This window comes from Anastrepha obliqua, chromosome 1 (genome assembly GCF_027943255.1).
Source record: "Anastrepha obliqua isolate idAnaObli1 chromosome 1, idAnaObli1_1.0, whole genome shotgun sequence".
Lineage (NCBI taxonomy): Eukaryota > Metazoa > Arthropoda > Insecta > Diptera > Tephritidae > Anastrepha > Anastrepha obliqua.
The window spans coordinates 159414349-159437310 of NC_072892.1; the positions used below are offsets into that span (position 1 = coordinate 159414349).

General features: G+C 38.9%; 1 protein-coding gene across 2 annotated transcripts in view; it reads right to left on the bottom strand.

Annotated features, from left to right (window-relative positions):
• Positions 1-22962, bottom strand: part of LOC129239011 (dedicator of cytokinesis protein 3) — a 166696-nt gene that overhangs the window by 10802 nt on the left and 132932 nt on the right. The window contains exons 4-11 of one of the 2 annotated variants that reach the window (XM_054874275.1): positions 17492-17612; positions 17170-17413; positions 16832-17052; positions 13752-15264; positions 9667-10487; positions 9479-9588; positions 6165-6182; positions 1386-1592 (exon numbers count right to left, since the gene is read on the bottom strand). In XM_054874275.1, coding sequence (XP_054730250.1) covers positions 1386-1592; positions 6165-6182; positions 9479-9588; positions 9667-10487; positions 13752-15264; positions 16832-17052; positions 17170-17413; positions 17492-17612 — 3255 coding nt within the window. The remainder of the gene's footprint in view (positions 1-1385; positions 1593-6164; positions 6183-9478; positions 9589-9666; positions 10488-13751; positions 15265-16831; positions 17053-17169; positions 17414-17491; positions 17613-22962) is intronic. The other variant, XM_054874283.1, reaches the window with a different exon arrangement.

Below are 22962 nucleotides of genomic sequence, written 5' to 3' on the forward strand. Positions count from 1 at the left end.
CAATAAGTGTGCCTTTATAAACTTAAGGACGATCCTTCAACTTGGGTCAATTATAGATGCATCAGTTTTCTTTTAATTTTCTTTGATTTCTTTTACTAAGATGTAATCGAGCGCATTGTATGAAAGTCTAAATCCCCTGTTAATGAACTGATTGGAGAAAAGGGGTTTTAGATTCAGTAAACACACCATTAATCAGAAATTCCCAGCACACTAAACCTTTGTACGAGAAACCTACACCATTTCTTTGGCGACTTTCAGCCTGAATTTGTCCTCCTCGCTAAATTAAAAGGACTGTGCAAATCTACGTTATACAACAGCACCAACTCCATCAGAATTCGGGAAAAATCTGTTCGGCTGATTTGATACGAAACGCGGATGGAGACTGGGTAGCCATCATATGATTTCTCTCTTTCTGTTCCCGGGATGGGCAGTCGCACAGAACTGGTTAAAGTGTAACACTTGGAACCGACTACCGATAAATCTGTTCACGTATTTTTATATACAGGCTGCATACGGTAGTTGAGGACATGCCTACATTTGGCTATAACTCCCAGAAACTTTTTGCCGTTTTTCAGATAAGACATAGAGGACTGCAACTTAACCCAAGAAATGATCAGAAATGCAGTTATCGTCGCTATATACGCAAATGTCACCGATTTAAAAATCTCAAATTTTGCGTCCGTTCATAAGCTTCGTCGTGAATTGGATGCAGAATCTGTTGCAAAACGCAAAAAAACACGAGAAACGTTCTGACACTGTCTGATCTGCAGAATTTATTCAACAAGTGCAAGCGATCATTGACGAAGACCCTTTAAAATCAATGAGTGCACTTGCACTACCCACTAGCGCTGGCCCTAGTCAGGATATCACTACATATGCGGTCGTAGATGCTGAACTTTATAGGTGGAAGTTATAACTTAACACTATCCGATAGGGATATAAGCGGTAAGAATAAATGTGATCCTAATTGGTCTTTGCTTGCAAGACGGGTTGGTTCAATTATCTCAACATTTTCTCTGCAGTTGAGATGCTTCAGACAGACTGCGAGATACAAAGCTTGGTTCCAACTTCCCAAACCATCTGTGTGAGTGATTTTCGAACCGCACACGCCGGTAAAATTCTTTTATTTAATAAAAAAAGTTATTCGAAAACAAATGTAAATGATTTATTTTGTGCAATCAATAAAATGCAATAAAATTTTAATTCACTATATTTTGAAATATGCACAAAATTGAGATGGATTTTCTTCAATTTGATTATTTTTGGAAGCAATTTCAATTTGGCATAAGCTATAAAGTCTTTTTACTTAAATAATACACTTACCCTTTGGCGAGTATCCTAATTAAATATAAATTTATGCGCTCACATTTCCTTTCACTACTCACCTTAAATACATCTCTTTCCGGTTTATTTCATTTTTGTAGAAATTCAATAAATTCACTGTGCAAGACATTCGCTTGTCACGATTCTCTTCGCCCTGCATAACGCTGCGATAATCCAATAGACGCTCCAGTAAACGCGTTACCGATGCTATAAAAGCTGTACCAGAGTCTTTCCAGCTGGGATTCTCCGTTTGAACTTTTTCCAGTAAACTAAATACAAAGCGATTTTAAAATTAATTTTTGTAAAAATAAGGCGCAAAAATAAGCTATAAAAAAATTTGAAATTTCATATCTCAATTTACAACTAAAGCATACATTTTCTATGCAACAACTAAAGCATTTAATTAACTGTACGAAAATGTCACTAATAAGAATTTAAAATTTTATAATTCAATTTAATGTTTTATATAATAATTAAATTGGTAAATAAAAAGTTATAAGTAAAAGTGTGATCCAGACAGAAATTTCTACTCGTTTACCTATCCAGAGGAGATTTTAGTGAAATATAATTAGAACATCTGACTAACAGTATGTATATAAGTATGTATACAATGGGCGAGCATAACTGATCGATTATTTGGCCTTTTACAAGGTGAAATCCAAAATAAACAAGACTGGCGTTAGAAAAATGGTTTTGATGGCGCTATCTTTTTAATGAGTTAGTGCGTTGGAAGTTACGAATTTCGAACAACGAGCTAATATTAAATTTTGTTTTAAAATCAGTAAAACGTTTACCGAAACATTTGAATTGATGAAAAAAGTTTATGACGATGGTTGTCTATCTCGTGCCAGAGTTCATAAGTGGTTTATACGTTTCAGAGATGGTTGTGAGGGCCGCCCAATATAAGTAAGCACCGAAAAGTCTATCCAAAATAGTTCGTAAATTTATGACAAATGAACCGAAATCATTGTTGAAATTCATGGAATCGGAGTTGAATATCTCAAAACCTCGACTTATCCCATTTTAACTGATCATTTGGGCTATAAAAGGACTGTGAACGTTTCATTCCGCACAAGTTAACTGAGAACCAAAAATTGCGCAGAATTGAACATTCGAAAGACTTCATTAAAGAGGCGAGAAAAGACGAGAACTTTCTTTACAATATTGTAACGGGTGATTAAATGTTGTGTTTCCAACATGAACCTGAAACTAAGCATCAAAGTGCCGAATGGAAAGCCCCAGACGAGCCACTAAACAAAAAAATCGCGTTTGGAGAAGTCAAAAATCAAGTCGATGCTCATTTCCTTTTACGATTCCAAGGGAATTGTCTACAAGGAGTTCGTGCCAATGGGCCAAATCGTGAATGCAATTTTCTATCTTGGCGTTTCTAAGCGTTTGTTGCATCTCATTCGTCGAATTCGTCCTGAATACCGCGAAGGAGGAAGCTGATGCTTATTGCTTGATAATGCACCATCTCATCGATCCACTTTTGTGACTGATTTTTTGACTAGAAATTGCATTTTAACCATCAATCACTCACCGTATTCACCTTGATATGACTCCCTGTGACTTCTACCTATTCGGAAAATTGCATTTGACCTTGAAAGGAAAACGTTTTGCGTCCGTAGAGGCCGTCCAAACGGCTTGTACCGACTTCCTGAAGGACATTCCGATCAATGACCTGAAGCACTCTTTCGAAAAGCTTTTAGATCGCGCAAAACAGTTATCGCGGCCAAAGGGGATTATTTTGAACAAATAAACTCGAAGCTATCAGAACAAAGCGCCTGTCGTTTCTATTTTAGCTCAGTCTTGTTTATTTTGGACTTCACCTTGTATATGTATTTACAATGGTTTTCGAGTTGGTTTTTTTTTTAAATTGTTCATTCTTTAACCAAAACCTATTATGTAAATCAAGCTTTCAAACTTTATACAAATTTAAAAAATCTGAATAAAATTTCAACTAAATTTTGAACTTTTCAATCTGAGGAAAAATATTTTATAAAATTAATGCTTATTACTATTATTGTGCCAATTACCGCGGGACTAGTCTTCTAAATATCGCCCAAAAGGTTCTAGGGAGCGTATTGTGTGAAAGGCTGAAGCCCACCGTCAACCAACTGATTGGCCCTTATCGGTGTGGCTTTTTCACCTGGAAAGTCCACCATCGACCAGATATTCGCAATACGCCAAATCTTGGAAAAGATCCATGAAAGGAGAATCGATACACACCAACTTTTCGTCGAAGAAAAGGGGTTATTTATATATCGCGATGTCTGAATTTGGTATCCCCGCAAAACGAATACGGCTATGCAAGATGACGTTGCTCAATACCAGCAGCGCAGAATTGGGAAGGACTTTTCCGAAGCGTCTGATATCAAAGGGTGACTCGCTGTCATGTGACTACTTTAACCTGTTGCTGGAAAAGATCGTGCGAGCCACAGAATTTAATCGCTCAGGCACAATTTTTAATAAAAGCATACAATTGTTGGCGTATGCCGATAATGACGTCATCGGCCTTAACAACCGCGCTGTTAGTTCTGCCTTTTCCAAGCGGGATAAAGAACAAAGCAAATGGAACTGGTGGTGAAAGAGGACAAACGAAGTACCTCCTGTCATCAAACAAACAGTCGGCACACTCGCGTATCGGCACCCACGTCACTGTTGACAGTTATGATTTCGAGGTTGTAAAGGACTTCGTATACTTAGGAGCCAGCATTAACACCGATAACAATGTCAGCCTTGAAATCCAACGTAGAATCTCTCCTGCCAACAAGTGCTACTTGGGACTAAGTAGGCAATTGAGTAGTAAAGTCCTCTCTCGACGAACGAAACTAACACTCTACAAGGCTCTCATCACGCCCGTCCTAACGTATGGCGCAGAAGCTTGGACGATGACAGCATCAGATGAAGCGACGCTTGGTTTGAAAGAAAGATTCTGCGTAAGATTTTTGGACCTTTGCACGTTGGCGCCAGCAAGTATCGTAGGGGATGGAACAATGAGCTGCATAAGCTTTACGACGACATGGACATAGAGGTGCGAATAAAGATCCAGCGACTTCGTTGGCTGGGTCATATCGTTCGAATGGTTACAAACGCTCCGGCTCTGAAAGTATTGGATGTGGTACCAGCTGGTGATAGCAGAGGAAGAGAAAGTCCTCCTCTACGTTGGAAAGATTAGGTGGAGAAGAACTTGGCGCTGTTGAGTATGAGAAAGAAACCTCTGACGCGCTTTGATGAACTCGGCCAAAATCGCGTATGGGCTGATTCAAGAAGGAATTTTAGTAAAATTTATGGTAGTTATGGACGGTGGGTGCGACCACAATTTCGAGATTGGCACGCTCACTCATTTTTTAGGACTACTTGGATAAGCTTGGCCCTTTCTCTACCATTTCCAGCTTTTATCGAAAAGATAAGAGTGCATTTGAATTCACTCAATTAATTTAAATTCCACTTACTTTTTGTATTTAATTTGATATAATAAAAAACATCAGCGATACAAATTTGCGTGATATAAAAATTGTACTTTAAATAGTGGTCATTTGGGACGGATTTTTACAACAACAAGAAAGCAAAAATAAATGTCCTCATTTGAAACTGATTCTGTTTCCTCAAGACTGGTGCGCACCTGCGTAGTTTGAATGGCCAAAATTAAAGCTTGAATTTGTATAAAATCCTCCGTATGTACGTAAGTTGAAGAAAAAAACAAATCGCTGACACCATTAAGTTCATTGTACTGCACCTGGGTTTCCTTTTTAATTTTTTTTAAATCTACCCGATCTCCGAAGAAATCTGAGTAGATCTTGTGGTGCCAAGGAGCCAAGATGGTCACTTCTTAACACATCAGTGCCAAAGACCTCAAGCCTGTTTCGAGCAAAGTCCGGACAGACGCACAGAAAGTGGTCCGCCGTCTCATCCTCCTCTCGACAAGCAGGGCAGAGTGCACTGTCTGAGATGCCTACATTTTCCATGTGCTTTGCCCATAGAAAGTGGCGCGTCATCAGTCCAACAAGCTGCCTACAGATGCTTAATGACAGGAGGATCTGCGACAGTTGGTCGGACATGACAGGCAACATCAGTTTTGGCCATCTGCAGCCTATCTCAGCCTACCACGCTCGCTTGTGCGTTAAAGTAACCCGTTTGCTTATCGCGGCTTTGATGGCTGCAGATGGGATTGGCAGAACAGGCTCCGGCCAAAGAAGTTGGCCTTAGAGCCCGTCCTAGCTAAAGAGTCAGACACCAAATCGCTTAGTGAACAACGGACTGAGAAGGTCATCGCCCAAAATGTCTATTTTTGACCACCTGGAATCTTGCTTTTTCGATGATTTAAAAAAGTCGGAAAAACGTCTAGAAAAGTGTATAGAACTAAAGGGAGTTTTGTTTGAAAAAAGGAAAGAGATATCTATATTAAATAATGCCCTTTTCTGTCTTTTTCTAAGCACTTATTGAACGACCCTCGCGTAATAAAATCACAAAGCATTGCATTAGCATAAGAATTGGCTTGCATTACTTCCATTACTTCCAAAATTTCTATATTGCACGCCATTGCCTATTATTATTTTTCACATAACTGTGTAACTGCGCTGACAAACAGCAATAATGAAATCTAAACAAAAATGTAATACCTACAGCATACGAATGGCTTAGCTTATTTAGAAAAACAAAATACTACAATAAATAAATGTGTAATATTTTAGATTTCACTATTTACTTGATCGTAGAAATAAGTTTTCGCTAACTAATGCTAAAATTTACAATGAGATAGATGATAGCAAATCAGAAATAATAGATTATAACAACAACAAAAATTGGTGACTGCATATGAGTTGAGATTTTTCACTTACACCAAGCTCAGATGTTCCCTTCGTTTAGTTGGTAGCATTTTGTGTAGGGTAATTGAATGCATATTTAACAAGTTTTTTAAGAGGCGAGTTGTAGGCGATGGACAGACATTTAACATGATAATGATTAGTACAAAATATGCATATGTTTACACACATAAATGTATACAAATTAGTAGAATTATTACAATATTTGATTTGGAGGTATATTTTCAATCTTAAAAACATACGCACGCACAAAGACAAACAATAAATATATTAAATAAACATACAAAAGTTTGGCACTGTGCAAGAGGCTGGAGGAAATATAGAGGTTTTAAAGTTATGTACATACGATGGTTCTATACTGAGACTCTGCTGTTTGAATTTTTGAATTAAATGTCAAGAGTTAGAATAGCGTTACAATTCATTAAAAAAACTTGTTTTTTGATAAATAAATACTATACCCGGCTCAATCTTCTAATGGTCTGCATCACAATAAATGAGTTTATCACCGTTTAATAGCGATTAGGTTTCTTCGGGTTAGACAGGTTTTTGTGGTGGCAAGGAAAAAACAAATTCTCCAACCCTACACCTGCTACTTAGCTCTAAGCTATCTCGATATTTTGACGAATTCTTCGACTGTCTTTTTCTTTTTTCCTTTACATCCAACGCGCCCATTTAGCTATACAAGTTTTTAAAGCCAAGTAGATCAAGAACAGTAGGCAAAGCTGCATTGGGCCAGCACCATTGGTGTTTTCGTGAGAAGTCGCTTATTCTTGTATGAAAATTTCGTTTTCGTGTTTCAGATGAGTGTCGCGTTTGCTCTCAGGAGAGAAAATAGGCAACCAGCTGGTCGACCCTGAACCTATTTTAGGCTTTTTTCTTCGGAATCCCTTTCAGTGAGAAGTCCATTATTCCTGTTAAAAAAATTCGTTATCTCGTTCATCTTCACGTAAGTCCCTTTTAGACTTTTCGTCGATCTGTGAATACAATAACTTGTAAGTTTGGACTCAAGTCATCAATACTTAGGTGCAGCTCTCGATTGTTGTAGATGTTGCATCGTTACGTATTTAAGCGTTGAAATTTGGCCTTACTTCGAGTCGCATTTGCGGGAGCTGTCTAGGAGATGAGATGGAATCATCGCAGCACTTCCTCCTCAGCTATCTCGCTTTTTCGAGACTAAGATTTAAACATCTAGGGTCGCCTGCGGAAATAGCAGGTTTGGATATTAGCCGACTACTGAATTTCATCAACAGCACGAAGCAATTAACACAATCTTAGTCCACTTTGGGTTTTCACCTTCTTGCCAATTCCCTTTTCACTTGCTATGACATTACAAAGGACGAATTTAACTTCCGTCTAAGTGAACCATCTTATCCTTGAGGGAAATCATATAACTTAACTCAACACCGGTTGTTTTTTTACACACTTTCTCATTTCTCGGAATACAACTTTGTCTTTGGATAAAGTACAGATGGGAGATCGCGTCTTTACTGCCTACAAGGAAGTCGATTAATCTGTCATGCTCAGTTCATAAGTCGACCTGAAAATTATTACTGACGCTTTAGATCATTACAATCTCAATCTGTTTAGGTTTCCCTCAGAGAAAGTTGACGCGAGAAATCACTAGCTCCAACTTTCATTAGTGATCTCGTCACTTGATTTCGACACTGGACTCTACTTCGCTTCTGGTGGCAAAGTTAGTTAGTTACACCCAAAGCTAAACGCATGGATTTGATAGGGACGAAATTTTCACTTATTTCTCGCTCTGTTCAAAATAGTGGTAGAATGTTAGTTGCGCCAAGTTTTAAAGCGCTTTTAAATTGAATGATGTGCTTCCAGTAAATGTAGAGGAAAAATGGGAATTGGGGTTATCGTTTCTCACCGTTCCGAGGCGCCATAGGTGTTTTTGGACCATTGCATGTTGGCGACGGCGAGTACCGTAGGCGATGGAACACTGAACTGTATAAACTTTAGGACGACATGGACATAGTGCAGCGAATAAAGTTCCACAGGCTTCGTTGGCTGGGTCATGTCGTCCGAATGGATACAAACGCTTCGACTCTGAAGGTATTCGATACGGTAGCAACCGGTGGTAGCAGAGGAAGAGGAATGCCTCTTCTGCGTTGGAAAGATCAGGTGGAGAAAGTCTTGGCTTCACTTGGTGTGCCCAACTGGCGCCGGTTTGCACGAGAAAGAAACGATTGGCGCGCTTTTTTAAACTCGGCAAAAATCACGTAAGCGGTTATCGCGCCAATTAAGAGGAAGAAGAAGAAGACTTTGACAAGCGCTCTTCGATATTCTACTTGTCTCGGGAAGCCGTTAAGAAACTCCATATGAAGCGGAGCCTAGGATAAATAGAGCCAGTGTATGTGTCTAATTATTATTTCATTCGCCTAGTGCAGGCCGCCAATTCTCAACAAGTTTATAAAATAACACAGGCCGACAGCATCTCAGACCCAGAAACCGGACTATATATTTTCGAAGGATTTTGAAAAATTAGTAATCGACTATATCATGTCTATGTTATCTTAATCGATTTTCAGGTGTAGGAAAATTTAGAAACATGAAAATTTCAAAATGCGATATCTCAGTGAAAAAAAATTATATTTGAGCAAACTCAACGCCATTTGAAAAAAGAAGGCTTGTATTTAAAGATGCCATCCTTTAATTTTGGTGAAAAAAAAATCTGCAAGGCTACATAACCTCAAATATGGGCAAAAACGGTGTTTTTTGCACTTTTAGGCTAGGATATCTCGAAAACCAGAACTGATAGAGCAATTCTGAGACCAGATTTGGATTCAGCGCATCATAAACCTTCGGAAATATATAGTCTGGTTTCTGAGTCTGAATGTTGGTTAAATTTTGTCGGCCTGTGTAATCGATCGACGCGATGCGACTAAATATTGAGATCTGCCTGTTGATCTGCATAGCTTGCAATCATTGGGCGAATTATCACTAATTATCACAACTAGAGTCTTCCGACAATGCTATCCCATAAATTCAATCACCATGCAAATTCGCCCTAACCTTAAATTTTGAAAATTATATTAAAAAATTTCTGAAATAAAATGAATACCTAATTTAATGTGTGCTTGGTTTTTGACTACTTTTATGACCTTTTGTAAACCGCAATTTTCATTTGTGACAAAGAACTAAACGAAATGTAGAGTAAAGGTACATAAATCCGAGAGCCTTTACCTCTTATGGAATGGTTTGATGTACAAATGTACATCTCGTTTTTGAAATTCGTTGTTTGTTCATCTCAGCCTATTGCACATGCCGTTAGAAGCTATGATATTTAGTTAATATTGTTTCTTAATTAGAAAACTTACATTGTGCTGAAAAGTTCGCGATACTCATCGTCGCCTTTATTTTCGCTAATTAGTAAATCTAACTTATCGATAAGCTCACTCTCCACCAGCCGGAAGGAACCACGTGCGCTCTACGAAAAAAAAGTAATAAAAAATTTATAAATTTGTAGATTGCAATTTAGTTAAAATTTAATGTAAAATTTTCTTACTTGCTCGCACTGCATCATATCGTAGAACACCGTTAAGGTCGCCTTTCTCAGCGCTGGTTCTGGCACGAGCGTTACTTCCAGGAACGGTCCCACCATAGAGGGTATAAAGTGCAATTTCTGTTCACCCAACTGCGACCACATGCTGAGTATTTGGAACCCCATTAACACACGCATATCTCCGTGAGTATTCAAAATCTTTCGGCGCTTCGGTTCGCGATATTTTTCCAACTGCAGTGAGGGTTGCGTTAAAAATGTGACAGCCAAACTAAAGTAGGACCACCAAAGTGGTGAATCAAAGGATTGCGAACCGAGAAAGCGATAAACCAATGGTTTTGCGAATTCCTCCAACGCCTTACGCAGCACATCATTGCAAGCTAACTTCATGACTAGCCAATCGATGGGAAACACCTGCCAATCCTGCGAGAGTAGCTCCTCGAAAACCATTAAAGATTTGCTGAGAAAATCTTTCAAATCACGTGGATCTTTATTGGGACTCAGTTCATCCCAATAGTGTTTGTAATGTGTCTCATCGAGCAGCTGCAGCAAACCAAGCAGGCAGGCGACCAGTTGTGGCAGCACGGCGTGCGCCCCTTCCATCATTATGCTAATGGTTTTGATGAGTATGCCGAGTATATTCTTGCACAGCGAATCCAGATCGTGTTGCAAAGTGTTTGTCACTTTTTCGCGTTGTTGTCGTTGCAAGTCATAGAGATGATTTAGAATTTCAGATATGATTTCAGCGCAAAGACGCAACTCGTCGCGACGTCCCAAATGCATGCGTAGGTGTTTGCAGGCAACTGAGAGAACCACAGTGCGTGAATCTAAAAAAATGGAGAGGAAGTTTTTAATATTTTTCTAAAAGGGAACAAAGCTGGTATATAGGCTTGCAGAAGCAGTGAAAGAGTGAGGAGTATGAAATAGTCCGGCACCCACAAAGCATAAACACATCGTGAACTCCTGTGCGTCTAAATCGCGAATGAAGTTAACTTTTATAGATTCTCTGTTTGAACTTCTAACTGAGCGAGTTAAAGGGGTGTTTTAATCGCCACTGTGGAAGGTTCTAAACTTTTGCAGCAATATAGGCATTTGCTTTCAATCTCGCACAGGTCCGGTTTTTAGCTCAAAGACTGACTACTCTAAGAAATTTTATTGTAAGAGATTAATTAACGATAATATTTCATATTAACCCGTGGATGGCTGGTTAGTTGATGTGACGTTGATTACAACTTAATTTAACTTGCAATGTAGTCTAGAATGGAAGCGATCTGAGTGGGAATCTTCCTAGAAAATTCAGTGAATTAACGTTAAGGTTTAGTCAAACGCGGCATTTTAAACCTACATAGTGCTGAGAAATTCCAGAGGAGGTACTCTACCGTGATTTCTATTTGCTGTCAAAGCACAGAAGACACTGCATGCCTACGTAAGCACTCGGTGCACCGTGAAGTCAGAGGTTGGGAGGTATATATCCGTCCTTCTCATTTTATTGATGTCTGAAGACTGTGCGTCGAAGTAAGCTTCAAACCTCTCCTCCAGATCTATAGATCATTTCATCTGCCAAGCTCAACTAGTGTTGATTCGAGCTTTGATGCAATTAAAAGACATAATGACCTCTTATGGCTCTAAGATACTTAGAGTACCCGCCGTTCCGGGCCAGTTGAACGGAATTTTTTTACTATGAACGTTACGGTCCCCCGGCTGTGCTGACGAGCTAAGTTGTTGTCGCGGAATGATTTTTACAAACCGCGAGCTTTTATTGCTGATTGACTATCGTCGATACCATTATGAGACCTCCAAAAGGCAGATATCTGCAGCCAACCAGAGCTGCTGATGTAATGGAGAAGAATGGTGGGATTTAAGTTGGCGCAGTGCCCCAGGCTGTCAAAGAAAGGAGCGCTCAGTGACCTTAATCGTGTAGCTGCCAAGCCCGCACAGTTGCAGAGAAAGTACCTAACAGTCTGCTTCTCTTAAAGATCCCTACAGCAGCTGCAATGGGGGTTAAATGGTAAATCTAACTTATCCGCGTGTGTTTCGATCGTCCAATGACCGGTAAACATAGCTACGAGTGTGGAAATTGAATGACGTGAAGTCCCCAGAACTTTCTGCGTCTTCCGTCTGGAGTACTGGATCCAAACGGTTTCCGAAATAGTACAGGAAGGAATGAAGCTCCAACTTTTCTGCGCTTTCCTGAGAAATACTGTGAATATTGTGAAATTCCTCTTTAACAACAGTCAGGGGGATGCCGATGACTGGATAGTAGGTGTCTGATACCAGATCAGAGGAATGTTATCTGCACACCAAAGAGTATTGATCTCCTTCTTACAGAAGTTAGGAGGAGAGGTGGAATCATCACAGCACCTGCTCCTTAGCTGCCCCGCTCTCGCGAGACTAAGATTTAAGCATCTTGGTTCTCACTTCTTTTCTACGCCTGCTGACATAGCAGGTCTTATATCAAAAATCTGATAAGCTTCATCAGCAGCATAAAACGGCTAACACAACCACAAATTAGTCACCGTATATTGTCCACAAATACTCAACCCTCCCCACCCCTCTCTTTTTCGTGCTAGCGTTGTTTTCCCTTCACCTCTTTTTCCCTCTTGCAATGGTATCATAAAGGATGAATCAAACTTCTTTTGTCCAAGTGGGCCCACTCTCTGGGCAACCATTACAGTCTTAGACCTACAGGAAGTAATTAGTTTGGATCTGCACCATGGCATCATCAGAACCTTGATCGCGGCTTGACTATCGAAGAAAATGTTAACATCTCCCTTGCTCCCACGTTCTCTAAAAAGTTTCAGGGTCGCAAAGACTGCTGCTTGAAAAGCACGAGCAGCATTCGGCAGTTTAAAGGAGATAGATAAATTTACTGATTTAGAGAAAACTCCTGCTCCAACTCCCGATTCCATTTCCATTCCCGATTGGAACCGTCAGTGAAGACAGAGGTGCAAGTGTCGGTGCGGATTTTCCCCTTGATCCAATCCTGCTTATTTGGAAAGATTGCCCTAGCACGGCCCTCAAACTCTAGTTTGTGGATAGAGAGATCTGATCGAAGTTCGGAGAAATACGGTGTTAACTGCCCTAAAATGCTACCATGTCTCTTGAGAGATTGCCTCCAGAGGTCGACCTCTTTTAAATTGATTGCACTTTGAGCAGCGATGGAAATAATGTCGATAGGAAGTAAATGCAAAACCCGAAAATGAATATAGCATTTTACACGTGTAAGAGAATGTTGGGAAAAAATAGGGTCTCCAACCAAAACTATCCAATTGGTCCTACACAGCCATTGTAAGGCCAATACTAACATATGCGACACTAGTTTGGTGGCCTGCAACCTCAACAACAACAACAAATGCAAAACGATATTCAGGGCAGCACTGGGGCAAGTTCTACCTGCTCCGGTGATGGCAATACATTTTTATTGCTTTTTTTTTGTATTCTTCTCAGTTTAGTGATATTATAGCCATTCCGAAGATCTTCTCACCAAGCTAGGCATCTATACTTTGTACATTCACAGCACGACCTGTGGCTTGAGCCCCTATTTTTTGCCGAACATATGTAGATCTGCAGGAATAGAAGACTATACTGGCCTTTTTACCCGATTTTCAATGTGTAGCTTCCAATGGAATTTGGAGTCAAGTATCACTCCTGGATACCTAACTTCCGATGAAATCGAGAGAAGGTGGTCGTTTAATTTGGGAAGTCTAAAGTCTCTTTTGTAATTTGATACCAAAACCTTTTTTATAAAATGTGGTTCATACTACAACAAAAGCCATATAACTCAAAGTTTAAAACTTTGTACAAAATTCAAAATTTTTTTTTGAAATATTGTGGGTATATAGGATTGAAGACCTACATCCATGTCATGCAAGTCTAAAGTGGCTCTAAATTGGTTTTGATCTTTTATAACTTTTTTTTCATAGAACTAACAAATGTCGGATGTCTTTTATTGCATAATAGTATATGGTTTTTGTTGTAATGTGAACTATATTATAAAAAAAATTACAATAAAAAATTTTACATAGTCAAAATTTTGATCGTTTTTAGGAAATCTGTGACAAATACTGAGCGCGATTTTCAGCAACACTTACCATCTTCGTGAAATAGTTCGCCGGACACCAGATCCTTAACAGCATTCAACTTCGCTTGTATCAGGCGCACGGGTGCATCTCTGGGTATGGCATCGAGCATATTGCGCGCCAACATACCCAACTCAGGCGCTGGCAAAGTGTCCTTCAATTGTTCCAGCACCACGCCAGTGGAGTTCAGCAGCGCCTCTTGTGTTGGTATGATCACATCGTAGGACGGCACTGCCAACATACCGTTAAGCGCGGTAAAGAGCGAATGTAAATCCCTACGGAATGAGTCCTCGTATTGGCCGCCAGTAGCACGTGCAAACAGTTTTCGCGATTGTATCAGCAATTTGAAAATATACTCCAATGAACTAAAGCATTTTTGGAATGGGTCGGGATGTTCGGCTTTGGTCATAAACACTGCCATATGCTCGACTGATGTGATTAGTCCCTTATAGACGAGTGCTGCGGCAAAGTGATTTTCAATGTAAACATTCATTACAGGTCGAAAGTGTTGGAATTTGTTGCTTTGCAATACGCTGAAGATGCTGACGAGTACATGAAACACCAAACCCGAATGCTCAGTGCTGTTGCCTTCTTCGTTGGAGAACATGGCGAATAGCGCGTCTAGCACATCCTGCAGAAATTTGACCAGTTCCTCATCATTCAACCGCAGTACGCCCGTGAGTGAGTCTTGTATAGATTCGGGATTCGTGCGCCATTGGAGAAGCGATAGCAAATCCGCGTTTTGGGTCAGTTTTGTTGAGCACAACAGTGATTTTATGATAAATACTTCCTTCGAACTACGATGAAATATCGAACTGCAATCCACTATCGCTTGTGGATCCTTCGGTTTACTTGGTAACTTCAGATAATTGCCAGCATGCAGCTTTGCCGGATCCTCACACTTATAAACGTACAACTCATGCTGGCCATCGGTGAGTGTCGCACCACTTGGGTCCATTAAGCGCGCAAAGCTGAAACCGAACAGTTTGGGATCGGATTTATCGCGCGTAGAACAATGCCGGAACTCAAAGCGCACATGCGCGGTTGAGAATTTATCGATTGGCACACTTAAGCGTAGCATTTCATTCCAACAGGGTGAGTTTTGGTGGTAGAGTATCATGGATTTGTAGTAGTTTTGCGAATCCATGCCGGAAGCACCCCACAAACATTCAGTCAGAATAGTACCACCTGTATCGAGCACAACCACGGTTGTTAGGATATTTTTGGCAGTGTTCTTGCCGCCACGCTCGAATTCAGCGCGCTCCAAGGTGATGAAGAGATCGTTGCGCACGTCGCCGGGCATAATGACGTCGGGAAAACCCATTTTCCGGGTGATTGTCGTGCCTTGGAAGAGTAGCGGTTGCTCTTGACGCGCTTGACCGAGACCGCCATGCAGCAGTTTGAGAGACACTACGATGCCCTGCGTGTTTTGATTGCCTGAGGTTATTGGCGAAAATTTGCCATTTGATTTCTTAATGATTAGTTCGTGCAGTTGATGAAAGTCTTTTTCTTCGCATTGATAAATCTAAAGTTTATCGATTTTTTAGGTGATTGGGAAAAATGGAGAAAGAAGAAAACTATTAAGCAATTGTAATTCCGAAGTGTGTATGTGTGTGTGTATTGGAAAACGGACAATAAAATTTCCAAAAAATATAGGGTCCTTCAAGCTCAAGTTTTCTTTTTTTAAATTCCGATAAAATTTTGCATAAAAATGCACTACCTATTTATTGATATATGTATAAGGTGGCGCAAAATTAATCATTCAATTTTGTTTTTGAACAACTTTTACACTAAATAAAAAGAAATTAGTTGTGAATGATGTGCAATAAAACTATTCATCTAACAAACAAAAAATACAGGGTGCTTCACGGCTAACTTTTATTATAATTTTGCATTTATTTTTAATTTTGCAGGGAAATTCACTCCCTATTTATTGATATATGTATGTATATGTATATGTACAAGGTGGCACAAAATTAATCATCCTGTTTGGTTGTTGGACAACTTTTTTACTACAATAAATAAAGAAAATAAAATAATTTTGAATGATCCGGAATAAAATTATTTATCTAACAACAAAAATACAGGGTCCGTCAAGTTTAGGTTTATTCTTTTTAAATTCAGATTAATTTTTGCAGGGAAATTAACTACCTATTTATTGATAAATGTACCGCAAAATTAATCATCCAATTTTGTTTTTGAACAATTTTTATACTAAATAAAGAAAAAAATATTTTGGATGAAGTGCAATATTTTGAATTTACCTAACTAAATAACAGGGTCCTTCAAGTATAAATTTCTTATTTTTAAATTCAAATTAAAATTTGCACGGAAATTCATTACCTATTTATTGATATATGTACAAGGTGGCACAAAATTAATCATACTGTTTTGTTTTTGAACAACTCTTTTGCTAAATAAAAAAATAATTTTTAATGATGTGCAAAAAAATTATGTACTTATCAAAAACAAAAAATAGAGGGTCTCTCAAGTTTAAGTGTCTTTCTTTTTTAAATAAATATTAACAATATGAACAACTTTTTTACTAAATAAAAAATAATAATTTTTAATGATGTGCAAAAAAATTATGTACTTATCAAAAACAAAAAATACGGGGTCTTTCAAGTTTAAGTGTCTTTCTTTTTTAAATAAATATAATATTAAATTTTGCATTCTAATTCATTAGTTATTTATTGATATATGTACAATGTGGCGCAAAATTAGTCAACTAATTTTATTTTTGAAAAACTGTTTTACTAAATAAAAAATAATAATTTTGAATGATGTGCAATAAAATGAATCTAACAAATAAAAAATACAGGGTCCCTCAAGTTTAAATAAAGGTTACATTTTGCACTCTAATTCATTACCTATTATTGATAAATGTGCAGGGAGGCGCAAAATTAATCATCCGTTTTTGTTTTTGAACAACTTTTTTACTATTATGTATTTATCTAACAAAAAAAATTCAGAGTCCGTCAAGTTGAGGTTTATTCTGTTTTAAATGCAGATAAAATTTTGTATGGGAATTCACTACCTATTTATTGATATACGTATACAATAATTCGATTACCCGAGCAGAGCATACAGACCTTAAAATTAAATTCCTTCTCCTCAGATTCAACAGAGCTGTCATAGTGTATAATTTCGTTTAGCGGCAGCACACCCACTCCGAAAGGTCGACGATAGGTGGGACTTGTGCCGTAAACATTACTGTTCTTTTCAACTTTTTTGCCCGTCTCCGAGGGGATAATTTTGCCCACTCGCATTACCACAGCCACTAAATGTAAATCTTCATTCAAATCGATGGCACCTGAAAAAATTTTAGGTAAAATAAAAAGTGCATGTCAATAAAAGCTATACACGTTTTGAAATGGAGGTTGCGGTTATGTACAAGTATACGCGTTTTCATTGGTTTTTGTAAACGTACCCAAATCCGTAAACACTGTACAATTGCTGTGTAATTTTTCTATATAATTCGAGAAACCATCCTTTGAGATTTTAACCAAAAATCGTTCCGATAGCGCACGCATGCGCGATGGGTTGGCATCGTATAGGAAGAAATAGATCTCAGCATCATCGCCGCCGATGCGGTGGCCAAAATCACGCATACAAAAGTACAAATGGTGTGTGAGTATTTTTCTTTGAACTTTGCGGCGTAACGTACCGCGGCTCTATAACGAAAAAAAAAAATTAATTAAATGAAAAAAGTTATGTGAAGACAAATGAAGCTCCGTTCAAGCTTATCTTACCGATGACGCCTTGGCATTGTCTGCGCTAGTCACATGGACGTTGTAAAGTCCCACAATTCCGATTTTGTGCGGATCAACTGCTAATGGGCCGATGCGTGGCACCTGATCCAAGGCCAGTTTACTGTAATTAGAAAAATTATTGATTGAATTACTAAGTATGGAAAAAAAGAATAAACAAAAATATTATATTAATATACTAAATTATTATAAAATTTATATTATTATTACTAAACAAAACTCTTACACACAATAATATTATTAGATATTTTTGTTGTTTCTTTGCTAACAATGCGATAAGGTTCACACACGTATTCAAGGTGAAAAGCTTCTGGCTAATTATTTACGTTTTTGAAATTGATAGTTAATCCTCTTACGAAAAACACAATGACTAGGTGTTTGGCATACCAATCATTCTTGAGAAGTCAGGCTAACACCCATCCACACCAAAAACAAAAATGATGTAGCACCGAATATGTATAAAGGGAATCTATTTCAATGCATGTCCGAACGCCAACGTCTCATAACCCGATTATGACAGAGTTATGAACACTAGCGTCAAAGAATTTTTAAGTACCACTGGTCGACAAAATATTGCCAGAAGAATAACTGCTGAATAGTTTTATTGGATTTTCAATTTTCATTCACGATTTTCTACAAATCAAGCCCTGATGAAAAGTCGGTCAGAGTAATCGGAGTCAGGACTAAAGTTGTTAACATAACACGCCTGACGTTGATATGGATGGCTATTTAAGATAGTGTTCAGTAAAGCAGAAACTCATCTGTTTAGACAGAGTAGGAAATAATCATAGAAGTCATAATCACTATTGATAGTTCCTGAAAAGTATTAGAATACCACCTGAAAACTTCAAAGTATTTTCGCCCGAGGAAACTGTAATAGTATTTTTCAAGCAGAAATTCTCGGGATAAGGGAAGATTGCAGGATAATTAGAAACCATCCGCATAAACTATCGGAAGTACGCATTTTTTCAGATAGTCAAACAGTCAATAGTCAAATAGTCAATAATCGACCTCGCTTCTGCAGATTCCACTACAGCAAACTGCGCAAAATGGATGATAGATGGAAATTTGTACACTCACAGCGATCATTTGGCTATAGTAATTGAGATAAATAACGGTATACAACCGCCAGAAGAACGAAGGTCGCGACAAAAATGGAAGTGACTTGCCTTCAATGCCGAGAGCTTCCAATTGATTTGGAGAAATGTTACTGTCTCCCGCACTGCGGCGGAAGATATGACGAAACAGATTTCCGAACACATGAAAGAGGCGTGTGATGCAGCCATGCCAAGATGTAGATTCAACAATAAAATAAACCCCGTCTATTAGTGGACAAAGGAGATAGCCAGTATACGTAAAGCCCGTAATAAAACACGTAGAAAAGCGCAAAGAGGAAGACATCGTCCAACATGGGCAGTGCTGCACGCCGAATGCCGTGAACGCAAGTTTGAGCTGAAAACAGCTATTAAACAGAACAAAACTCGATGCTACGTTGGCTGGGTCATGTCGTCCGAATGGATACAAACGCTCCGGCTCTGAAAGAATTCGATGCGGTACCAGCTGGTGGTAGAAGAGGAAGACCTCCTCTGCGTTGGAAAGATTAGGTGGAGAAGGACTTGGCTACACTTGGTGTTTAACTGGCGCGGGTTAGCACGGCTAAAATCGGGTAAGCGGTTATCGCTCCCATTAGGAAGAAGAAGAACTGTCCTCACCGATTTCCTTTTTTATAGGCATGTTGTGTCGTAGAGATAAGATTTTTCTCTATAGTTAGGTTTAAGTGAAGGTCTATTAACCTCATCAAAGTTTTCAGTAGGAAATAAGAAAGAGATATCGGTCTTAAGTATTTTTGCTGAGTATATGCGCTTTTATTATATACCTTTACTTTAATAACCTTTTTCTTTCATAAAAATAATTGCTTCTAATTACGTGAACCGGACTGTATGTGACATCAGCGACAAACTTCAAATGAAACAAGTTTTGCGGGTGTCTTATGCTGCTTTCAATCTGAGTTGCTCGAGCTATTCAACGACATCGACACAAAGCAAAGGAGTAGTTTTTCTTTCCACGGACAAGGAGAAACATTTGTTGGTGAAATTTTATGCCGCCTCTGAACGGCAGAGACATGGGACTTAGAAGTTTTTTCATAACAAATAAACTCGGCGGTACCAAGGCGGGTATAAAGTCCAGTTCTTCTTGTCGGCATGGCAAGCACCAATACGCCCAAATACAGCGGCCGTCGATCACGAAAAGCACCAAAGTACTTTATGCCTTAAAAAAACTTCCCGTTCAAACTATATATTTATGGTCTGAAATGACATTAATAAGTACCGGCAATAGTGAAAAATGGCCTCCCCACATTCAAGTTCAATGCAAGACAACCAAAATTCGGCAGTGACGTTACATTCATTTCGAAGTAAATCACCACTGCCAAATCCAACATCCAAATCCAAGCCGACAATGATACGAAAGTGAATAAACGACATTCCAAAGCAACAGAGCGCACAACAATTCGGTGCAGATCAGTTTGGTACGATCATGTGGCGATTGCTGTTGTTGATGTATACTTGTTGGCCAACTACCACTACAAGCACAGCTAATGCTCAGGCGGAACGAAAACGCGATGGGCATTCGCCGCGTAGCACTTACATACAGCAGCAGCAGAAGCAGGTCCGCTGTCGCTGTTGTGCTACACAGCGGGCTGCTGTTCTACGCTTACGTCGTCTACCTGGCTTACGCAAAGAAAGAGACGACCGACCAACTAACTGCCCAACGATGATGACGATGGTAGCGATGGCGACGAAGATGAACGGCGAAGGTGCATAAGTTGAAATGAAGACCGATCGTGGTAGACGATGACCATAGCGGCGACAACAACAATGTTGTAGCGGCTGCTGATGAGGCGCTGCGCGTGCGTGCGACTCTCACCGCTGATGATGGCTCTAACAAGGCACAAATGTGCAATGTACAAATCTATGTTAGTACATACATATTTATGTGCAGATGTATGCACGTGGCTATGCTATGCTATGCTGTATACATATGCCGTCTCATGCAATTCATCACGTTCCAGTTTAGGGTTTGCGAACATTTTTCAAAGTCTCTGAATGCATTCATATTGATTTTGCTTATTTGTTTTGTTTCTATTTCTTTGCTTCTTCTTATGCACTCATTTTGCTGTATGCACTTTGAAGAGTGCCTGGGTTGCCTGTGCCATTCAGCAAGTATTGGAAAAGGGCTGCTCAGTTACTCAGCGTAGGTATGACAGCCAGCTATGCCAGAGTTAATGATATGTACATAACTCATTGATTTTATGCGAGAACACCACCATCTGCACACACACACACACACACATACATATGTAGTACTCACAAACATTTGTGACAACAGGTTATAACTTCATTTCTCTGACTCCAAAAAGCCAATGTGTATGCGCGCGTGTAGGTGCAAGTAGGTGTGCATTTTTGAGGTTAAAGCTGCTCGCTCCAAGATCAGTGAGTCATGTCGGCTACATGCATACAAATATACATGAAAGTAGGTATTAAGCGTATGAGAAAGACACACTCAAGTACTATTGTTGGAAGAGTTGCCAACTTTCAGGTAGGTAAATGAAAATTACCATTTAATTCGACCCAAGCAAGTTTAGTTTGATTGATTTTACGAAATTTAATTCAATTCAACTTTACCTAATCTGATTCAAGTCGATACTAGCGACTTAAACTGTTAGTCACCAGGTCGACATCAGCTCATTTATTTGAATTACGGCAAGATGCTGCGTCTCACAAAACGGGAACTTTAATATAAATTCGAAAAGTGCTCACATATGACCCAAACAAGTTATTTCTTGTTTTTGCAATAGCATACACCCTTAAAAACTCCAGAATGGCAGACGCTTCTTCGTGGCAGAAATACAGTCGGAGATTTGTCATTGTTTTATGTTCAAAGTAGACCTTGAATCTAGAACCTATTGCCGGGTCCACAACAGCTATTTTTTCACCACATACCTGTATATACCATGCTATTCGATGACATCATTACTTACTTACTTACTGCTATCTTAATCTCCTCGAGGAGTTTAGAGTATTTACAATAGATCTAAATCCCATTTTATTCGCTGGCGTTTGCCGTCCATTTCATTTGACTTCCCTATCGACGGTTCTGCGCCAAGTGTTGGCTGGAGCGCCAGGTCGTCACGAACTCTGAGGATTTCAAATTGCATCTTAGCGCCTGCCTTACGATATGGTCCACAGGTTTGCGGAGTGTGACCAATCTAGCGTCAGTTACGCCTACTACTTAGGGGATGGCTATAACAACTAGAGGACGCATCGCAGGTGCCGGATAGCCTAAAGAAGGAAAACTTCGTTAAAAAAAAACAGTCTAATTCTCAGCGTCATTTCACCATGTTAAGTGCGACTGGAGCGGGTGTCGGATGGAGAGCTCAGTGTTTGAGGAATTACTCTTTGCCTACGGGACGCTGGACTATTGTCCACATCTAAGCCGTGCGTGGCATATGAGCTATATTTAAGGATGATAGAATTCAAAATTGCGCCAGTTGTCCACAGAGGTTTGTTTATTTTCTGTACTGGCGTCACTCAACTGTCAAATTGGCCAAGAACAAAGTAGCGGTTTGCGTACAAAAACCTTATCTCTACATCGTCAGCTGTATTGATAAAAAAGAGGTAAAGTCCATTAAGAAGTTGTACAAATGAAGCTCGCATCGACGAATGCGCTTCAGAATCTGAGCAATTTGGGCAAAATCTCACTAATTGAATTCGTTAAAAGCAGACGATAGGCCTTACTTGCTGTATATTTAAAGGTGAGACGAATATTACAATATATGATATTAAGCTCTTCTCTCTTCAAAAAAAAAAAAAGTAACTTTCTTAACTTCATTTTATGTATAGACTAAGTGCCTTAAAATATGCTACTTGTTTCGCATTTCTCACTAATTTTCCACTCTTTTAGCGACATACTTCCACGTTTCTTATTATTGACAACATATTTAATATAAAATTTGAGAATGCTATTGCTGGGGCATTGCTCTGCTTCTAGTGGGAACATTTCATTTTGACGTTAAAATTTTATTTCCTCGTATTTCAATTTCTATGATCAGAAGAATTGATTGACGACAAAAATCACTTTGTAAAAAAAGTAGATCATTCAAGGAGCGACTTCATGTAGAAACAATTGCAAAAAAGTAGTTGAAAATTTTTTATTTAGCAAAAAACAAAAAGTGCGAAACAGGTTTTTTACTCAAAAATTCATTACTCAAAAACAACTCATTTTAGCTACTGAGCATTCAGCTTAATTGAAGTTTGTGGTGTCCTCTTGATTTGGAAAAAGTTATAAAAAAATACACTTTTTAAAATATTGAATTTCGAAAAAATTTCATTTTTTTTCTCTTTTGCTATTGAAATAAAAATTTTCAACTACTTTTTTGCAATTGTTTCTACATG